Here is an 8,607-nt window from a genome sequence, read left to right on the forward strand (position 1 = left end):
ATCTCTTGACAGGGTGCAAAGTTATGCCACTGCTCCGGTGGGTGGAAGAGCAGAAGGGGAGAGGATAAAATTTGGGAGATGCAATCTGCTCCTGTTTTGCTATCCGCATGGGCTCTCTGCCTGCGAAACAAAAAGTTGCTCTCTCAAAAAAATCAGATGCCGCAAGATACTCAAATTGGCAACGAGAAAGAGAGTGAGCTTTGCCTGCTGTGCCGCGTCTTAAATTGTCAGGCTGCCTACATGAGGCACCAGCAGCAAAGTCATCCCCTCGCTTCCCCCTTTTCAAGAAACTTTGCTTTATGCTAGGAGAGTGAGCAGGGAGATTACCAGAAGCAGTAAATGAGATACCAGGCAGAGGAACAAAAGGCTATAGCCAAACAAAACTGATCAGAAAGCATTAAAAGGGAACAAATCCTGCTAAGAGGTGGCAAAATGATTGCTGGTGGGGAGGGGAGAGAGGAATGCAAAAATAACAGCCAATGCATTCCCTGTGAAGTTTGGGACAGGAAGGTCTGGCTCCCTGCACCCCTCCCTATCAGGATCTGTTATAAGTAAACACCTGCTTGCTGGGTGACCAATGCCTTCTGGAACTCATCCCACGCCTCCCATCAAAGCACTCAAACATGGAGAATTCTCTGTCTTGCAGTGGTGGAGAACCTGGTTTGCATACAGAAAGTCCCAGGAATCTCCAGGGATGGCTGGGAGATACCACTGTGCCTTGAACCCTGGAGAGGTGCTGCCAGTCCGTGTGGAAATGCAAGGGGTGCCCATTGAGCAGAAGACAGGCAAGGCAACAGCAGGTGGTGCCAGAGCCAATGGCAGGCAGAGCCAACTCATTCTAATTTTGCCCCCATCCTCCTGGCTGCCAAGTTCGATAAGGGCAGTCCTGAGACTAAGGAAGAGGAAGCTGGCAGGCAATGCCCACTAAAAGGGGGGGCAGGGAGGTTGGGGGTAGCTGAGGGCAGACTGATATTTGCCCTTATGGACGAGCCTCCACTGCCTCCAAGTTCTTCGTAACCAGGACTAAGAGTATTTGAAAGTCATCGTTAAAAAGCCTTGTTGCTAAGCAGGCAAATTGCAGCTTCGTTAAATTATTTGCTTGGAAGTTCTTTCTTGTAACATTCGGCTAATCCAGATGGCCCATGTCTAGTTGTCTGATTCCATGGATGTAAAAAACTTTTGAAGTTCTTATCTGCATTCACTAAAGGGGAAAGACAACTAAGTGCCTTTGTACACTGTTATGGCTGAGCTGCACAGAAAGGGCACCATCCAGCTCAAGCTAAATTAAGACACAGAAGGAGCAAATTCAGATGTTAAGGGAGTAAGGCTAGAGACCAGTTGCAGATTTATTTATTTTTTAAAGAAGACTATGGGGCTATATTCAACCAAGTCTCATGCAGCATAGACCCAGTGAAATGAATGAACCCAAGTTAGACATGTCCATTAACTGCACTGGGTCTTCTTTGAGTAGGGTTAGCAATGAATAGCACTCACTCTTTGCAAAAGAAGGAGATAACCCTAACTGTTCCATCCCTAAATAATGGTGTATTGTCTTTTAGATCCTGCATCCATGACCTGAAGTGGTCAGAATTAAAGCCAGTTTTCATCAAGCCTACTTGTCTTCAAAGGGTATGTGGAAGGAACATAAGCAGCTGCCACACAGAGTCAGGCCACTGGTCAATCTAGCTCATTATTGTCTAGATCTGGGATGGATAAAAGGTAAATCAGGATCTTGTGGTAGATCTCTGGGTGACTCTTGTATATCCACAAGAGATCCTGCCTCTGTATTTCTATCAAACAGCAGTAGCTACCACACACACAAACACTAGTTTGCTGGGAAAGAAAATTACTTTAAAAGAGAAAGCGTTCTCGCTACTTCTGCAAAAGGTTTGTGTATGAAAGGACTTGCAAGAGCTTAGTTGTGATACTAATAATGAATTCCTGGGCCCAAGGCACTCTTAATTCTTATGAGTATGTCCACCTGGCTGAGAAATTATTTTGCAGCTGGCTGCTAGATATTATTGTTCTAGGAGAGGAAAACATGAAGAAATTCATGCAAGCCTGAAACCTGCCCACCCCTGGTTTTGAACTGACTGACAGAAGGTCTCCAGACAGGGGTCTTTTCCCCACCTGCAGAGGTCAGGGATTGAAAGGGGGACTTTTCTGCATGTGTTCTGCCGCTAAGCTACAACATTTCCTAGAATGTCTGCATTTCCCAGATGCTTATCCAAGATTACTGAATGAGAGCATCAAGGATAGCAAGCAAGCTTCCTTGAAAGACAGATTGCCTATTGCTAAGCCTTCCTTTGCTGTAAGGCACCAAAGAGACCCAATAGGTGCAGTGAATTCTCTGTGTCATCAGAGTGTGCAGGCTCAAAGGACCCCCACTACACAAGACATATGGATTGTCCAGAATCAAAGGACAAAGCCATAGGAGAAACGAGATGGTTGAAGTCAACTTTGTACTCCCTACCCTCTTTCAAAAATATATAGACAAAGGGATTCAAAGGGACTTAAAGGAGCTCATACTTTTTTGAAGGGGGATGGGTCAGTTCTGAAGTGGCAAAAATTTCATGGGCAAAGTTTCACAGGCTGCGTTTGAAGAGGAAAGACTGTCAGAACACAAAAAGGTGATCACAAAGTAATGGCAAATGTCTAAAACCAGTTCAACTTTTGGAGGTATCTGCAGCATATGCTGTACTTTTCCGTGTATAAAACTATGTTTTTTTCTTTAAAAATCATGCTAAAAAGTGGGGGTCATCTTATACATGGATAGTGCATAGGGTGGGCGTTTAATTGGTTGCTGCCATGACTGTCAGCTATTATTATTATTATTATTATTATTATTATTATTATTATTATTATTATTATTATTTGTTGTTGTTGTTGTTGTTGTTGTTGTTGTTGTTGTTGTTGCTGCGTCAATGGTTGGTGTTGATTGGCTGATGCTGCAGCAGTTGGGTGGGTGACTGGCAGCCTCTGCCGGTAGTGGGACAGGCGGGAGGCAAATTTTGCGACATGTGCTGGTGAACGATTTTCAGCCATCACCCCTTTTAAAAAGCACAATAATCCTGGTTAATTCCCCCCCAAAAAAGCTCAACAACTCTGTGCCATCTCCCCCCATTTTCTTAAATTTGAGTTCCCCAAAACAGGGAGCGTCTTATACATGGGGGTGTCTTATACACAGAAAAGTATGATATATGTACCATAAGCCAGCTACCCAACTACCATCAGCGTAGCTCAGAATTTAGAACACCTGAACTTCAACTAGGGGCTGTCCTGGGGAGTGTGCCTTCTTTGTGGCTGCAGGGGGCAGAACATTTGAAACATAGAAACTGCTGGGAAGAATTCCCACAAAAAAATAAGTTGACAAATCATGGCAGGTAATGAACAAGGACTCTGGTGTGCCCAGAAAAGGCTAATGGCATTAAGGGTGCAGTTGAAGAGGAAAAGTTGAAGAAAGTGCAAAACTTGATAAGCCACTGAACTAATATGGAGAATGAGGTTGCAATGGTATGGGCAGTTCCACTCCGGCAGTCTTGAACATTAAACTCCCTGCTTGTAAAAAGCCAGCACATCAAGGAGAAAAAAAGGAGAAGCTACCCCAAACCTTTCTCCTAGATGTGCGGGCTTTCGGCCTACAGGGAGCTTTTTACACAAGTGAACATTCAAGAGAGTAACTGCACTGTGATAGTACAGTCCAAGCCAGAAGACATTTTGGCTGAGAAAAAAATGTGATTTGCCCACCACATCCGCACTCCCTAGAAAAAGACCAACTTATATATGTGTTTGTTATCAGTCACTCACTTTTCCTACAATGCCCCAGAATCACACTAGATCAGGGCATTTTTGGAAAATGCCAAATGATGGCAGGTAGGCAACACTACTGTGGCTTGCAGTGATGGGCAGATGACACTTATGGGGTGGGGGAAACTGCTAGTGTTAAGCCCCACTCCACAGAAACTGCTGGAGAAGCTCTCTTCCCCCTGGAGAAATTCAGCAAAACAGCTGCTGTCCCCCCAACCCAGTTTCCCTGCCAGAATTTCAAGAACCCATTTGTGCACATAACTCCAGTCCAAACATCTATCGTCTCATGGTGATGGGGGTGAGTTTGGGTTGCCAGGCTGAGAAACTCCAAAAAAGAAAGCAAGTGGGAGGGCTGCAGCTCAATAGTAACGCTTCTGCTTGACAGGCTGTCCCTTGCCTCTGAGTGCCAGTTCCTGGAAATCAAGGGCAGGCAGAATGCTGTTGCTCTTGAGTCCTGCCTGGGAATTTTCCATAAGCTTCTAGTTGCCTACTAGATATAATCCCCAGCATCTTCAAGAAGGTGTGGGAATGTCTTAATTCTGAAACCCTGGAGCGCTACTGCCAGGCAGTGTAGACAAAACCAAGTTGCTTGAACCAATGTTATGATTCAGTACTAGGCAGATTCCTGCGCTCCTATGTGGGGATAAGCGTGCACACATGAACTTTTAGATACATGGAAGTGAAATACTAAAATAAGCACCTGTCTTTATAAACCACCTGGGAAGCTGCCTTACAGTCAATCAGACCATTGGTCCATCTAACTCAGTATTGTTAACACTAGCTGGCAGTGTTCAGGGCTTCAGAACAGAGGCTCTTGCAATCCTAACCTGAAGATACCAGGGATCGAACCTGCAACCTTCTGCATGGAAAGCAGCTGCCCTAGCACCAAGCTACGGAGGGGGAATGTCCAAAGCCCCTTTCAACCACTCTGCAAGACCAATGTATTGTGTGCAATTCTTGCAACAGCTTTCCCAGGGTACAAGTCCCAGGCAAGAACAAGAGGGCGAACAGCTCTGTGATTCAAGAAACCTTTCTGGCACAGGAGTAAGCTCCACTTCCACACAAGGCAGACATTTTCTGACCACCGAGGATCATACCCCAGATGATCTGCAGAAACGCAACACCTTTCTTCTAGAAGCACAAGCCTCTCGTGGAATGAACAGCTTGTGCCGGCATCTCCAGATGGTTGTGCAGAAACAAACACAAACTGACATCTTTGCAAGGCAGAAACATGGGTCCGTCCGTCCGTCCTCCCCCCACCAATGAAATGCACAGACATGCCCCAGCTGTGGGCACATCTGTCTCCCTGCCTCCCACACCCAGTTGGCAGCCCATCCCCGTGGAGTTGCCTCATGTGCATCACCCTGCTTTCCTCGAAGCCACTTCTCCCCCCACTAGCACCCTTCTATCCCGGGGGTCTCTGGCTGGCTCCAAACGGAAGTGAATTAAGTCTCCGTCAAGTCTATTGACCTCAGCTGGAGGGGTCAGGGAGGATTACGAGGAAAGTATTTAATCAAGTTTATGGAAAGGCCTCAGACGGCGGAAGGAGGCTGAAAGCCTCTTGGAGGGGCAGAGAAGCATCAAGGGACATCTCTCAAGCCTACCCTTGACCCCCTACCAAGCCTGGCTTTTTGCAGCCCGTTTAAGCAACTAGAGAGACAGTTCTGTTTGCAAGTCCAGCCAAATATGACAGGGCATCTGGGGGTGTTTCATATCTCGGAGGCCAACCAACCAGTGTTTAGGGTGTTGCCACCAGCTGCTGAAGTGGACATGGCTTCTTTAGCAGCTGTGTCCAAGAGAGGATTTAGGTGGGTATACCTTGCGTGACACAGCCGCGGCTGCCCAAACTCCCCTCTTTGACCTGACTATTAAAGATGCAGGAGGCTCTTCAGCATCTGGTGGCTGAACAAGGGGGGGGGCGTAGAGAGAGAGAGGAGCACTCTCTGTAGTAAATGCCTTTCAGTCTACACCTCAGAAGCCCCCCCTCCCATCTTCCTTAAAAGCAGAAGGGCGTGCGATGGAACACGCATTGCTAAAGGGGAGATCCTACTCAGCAGCAACAAAGTCGCACCATCTTAACAGTAGTGGAGAGAAATCAAAGCCAAAACAAGGAGACGCGAAAAGGGAAATCAACAGCAGCTGGAGAAGGCTTGGCTCCCTCACAAGAACACTTCAACCCTCCACAGAGACAGGGTCGGGCGTGCGTTCCCTGTATCCATCCTTCTCACTGTAGCTTTGGCAACCCAATAAAACAGAGAAAAGAAGTTTATCTCTCTTATTACGGTGCCCCTGAATGCTTAGCAACACCCACCATAAAAGCTTGCACACCCCATTACTATTGAAGTTATTTGTCCCCCTCTCTTTTACCTTCCCCAAATATCCACCATTTGCTTTACACAGAACGGCGGCAGCTTTTGAGAAGGTTTTTGGAAGGAAAGGCTGCGATCCAGAAGGAAAGGGGGGGGGGGATATATTTCTGGCCATTTCTCAGCCCTTGCTTTCCCCGTCTCCCTTCCCTAACAACCCTTTCCTCTTCCACTTAGTAACCGCAGAAGTTTGTCCGCTGAAGTTTCTCATCCCTTCCGCCTCTTAAAGAAGATCCCATCCAGAAGAGGAGGAAGAAGACCAATGGGCGTCTCGAGAGCTTGCTCAAATTGACAACTCGATCACATGCCTTTTTTAAACATTTGTTTGCATCGTACCGGCGCTGATCTCTATCGGAGAAACGCGGCGGAGGTAGGGGTGATGGGGAGGTTCGGAGAATGGGAGAGTAAGAGAGAGAGCCTCACACGCTCCGGAATCACGACTAATCCAAACGCACAAGCAAATTAAGCCATCAACACACAAGCCACAAATTGCGCACCCGGCGCGGCTCCGCCAGCAGCTGCGAGAATCGGATCGATAATCTATTTTGCAAAACCGGGAGGGGGGGGGTTGAAGAGAATAAGAAGAAAAAAGGGGAAGAGAAAGCATCTGTGGGAAAGGAGGGGGGTGGTCTTCCAAACCTCCCTGCTTCTTCTCCCTTGCAGCAGAAGGAAGCCAGCCAAGGGGAGGCGAGAACCAGAATTCGAACCCGCGGTGCAAAAATCTGGAGTCGTCTCCTTACCTTGGAAGAAGAACAGCGAGGCCATCCCGGCCAAGACCGCCCAAAAGAGAGGGGTGTGCATTTTCGCCAGAAGTCCAGTCATGCTCGGGGACCGAGGTTTGTAAGAGCTATCGCGCTCCGGGCTTATCGGTTTCAGCTGCTTCTTTTCCCCCCCCTCCCCTGTCCGATCCCCTCTTGAGCTTGCGGAGAGAGACAGACAGACAAGAGCTTGCTTCTGCGACGATGATTATTACGGACGGAATGGAGAGGCGCAGGGGAGAGAAAGCCACACAATCCAGCGCCTGCCTGCCTGCTTGCTTGCAGCCCAAAGCGGAGCGAGAGCGAGACTCCTTCCCAATAATTATCTCCACTCGTGGTCTGGCACCGAGACCCGCTCCAAGATAGGGGATTGCGGACAGCCCTCCTACGCGGCGCACTCATTGGTTCGCATCCAGGGATTGACAAAGCGGCAGCCCCGCAACCTCGCGCGCCGCTGCCAGGAGTGTTAAAGAGCCCACGAGGCGCGCGCGCCGGGTGCGGGGGCTGGGCGTTTGATTCAGAGCGGCGGCGGCAGCAGCAGTAAGCCGGAGTGACTCCGGATTAAGGAGACTCCGGAACGGTCGCCAGACAGATGTGATTTTTGGATTTGGTTTATTTATTGCAAGACTGTAACCCTTATCCTCCATACAATGCATGGGATCAGTCCTGGCTGGCTCCCAACTTGCTTTGGGGTCCAGGCCTACACTAAGTGGAGAGGGTGGTAGCTCAGTGGCAAAGCATCTGCTTTAAGTGCAGAAGGTCCTTGGTATCTTCTGGAAGGCCTGGGAATGCCCCACCCGTCTGAAACCCAGAAGAGCAGCTGCCTGCCCATGTAGACAATACTGAATTAGACGGGCCCATGGTCTTGACTTCCTATAAGCGCCTGTGGCTCCTGCATTTTTTTATCTATCACTGCTGGTGTAAAAGATCACCATGCTAATTTTATATTCACTCTGCCTGAGTTGCCATTAGCCATAATATATTTTAAGCATTGTTTTGGCCTCTGGCCCCATTGCTTTCTAATCCCTTACCGCCATATATTAATCTATATCTTGAAACAGAGGGTTGCATTCCATGCATCTGATGAAGTGGGCCCAACTTGTCCATAAATGCAAAAAGAGGGAATGTTAGCAGGTGTTGCTTGTCTCCTTAAACACTGGTTTGTTTATACGTAATGCTCAAAGCAACCCCAGGTTTCAAAAGCAGTTAACTTCCTTTGGAGTCAACACAAATAGAACCAGGCTGTACAGCTGCTGACTTTTGCAGACATTAATCAGGTGAAGCTTCCACCATCCTTTTGTCTCCTGGTCAAAGCTCTCTTAAAGGCACAGCAGTGGGGCCATTTCTTTTATTTTTATTTTTTAAGGCTGCAAGACACCCTGATTTAGGATAAACCATAGTGCAGTCAAGGGATATTAAAGAGAGTGGCCACCTGATTATACAATTTTAAAACCCATTTGTATATTTTTATCTAAACTTGATTTTTTTTAAACTGCAGTAATCAAAAATTACCATACAGATGCCAAGTTTTTCAAGAAAAACCCTCCTCCTTTAACCACCATATCCATCTATCTACATCTATTTGCATCTATTTAATGCAAAACAAAATAGTTCCCTCTTGCAAACTCTCTAGCAGGAACAACTCACCTTTAACCCTCCAGCTGTTAATGGGCTAC

The 8,607-nt window shown here is 47.4% G+C and overlaps 1 protein-coding gene across 7 annotated transcripts in view; it reads right to left on the reverse strand.

The window, feature by feature from the left end:
- The window catches only part of LOC114585254 (protein CEPU-1), a 792,757-nt gene extending 785,365 nt beyond the window's left edge, over positions 1-7,392 (reverse strand). For 5 of the 7 annotated variants that reach the window (XM_028707732.2, XM_028707731.2, XM_028707733.2 and 2 more), the window contains exon 1: positions 6,914-7,392. In XM_028707732.2, the coding sequence (XP_028563565.2) occupies positions 6,914-6,995 (82 nt within the window). In that variant the 5' untranslated portion in view covers positions 6,996-7,392. The remainder of the gene's footprint in view (positions 1-6,913) is intronic. The other 2 variants (XM_028707735.2, XM_028707734.2) reach the window with 1 other exon arrangement.
- Positions 7,393-8,607: the final 1,215 nt, after the last annotated feature.

The sequence above is a fragment of the Podarcis muralis genome, chromosome 15 (genome assembly GCF_964188315.1).
Source record: "Podarcis muralis chromosome 15, rPodMur119.hap1.1, whole genome shotgun sequence".
NCBI classification, from domain to species: domain Eukaryota; kingdom Metazoa; phylum Chordata; class Lepidosauria; order Squamata; family Lacertidae; genus Podarcis; species Podarcis muralis.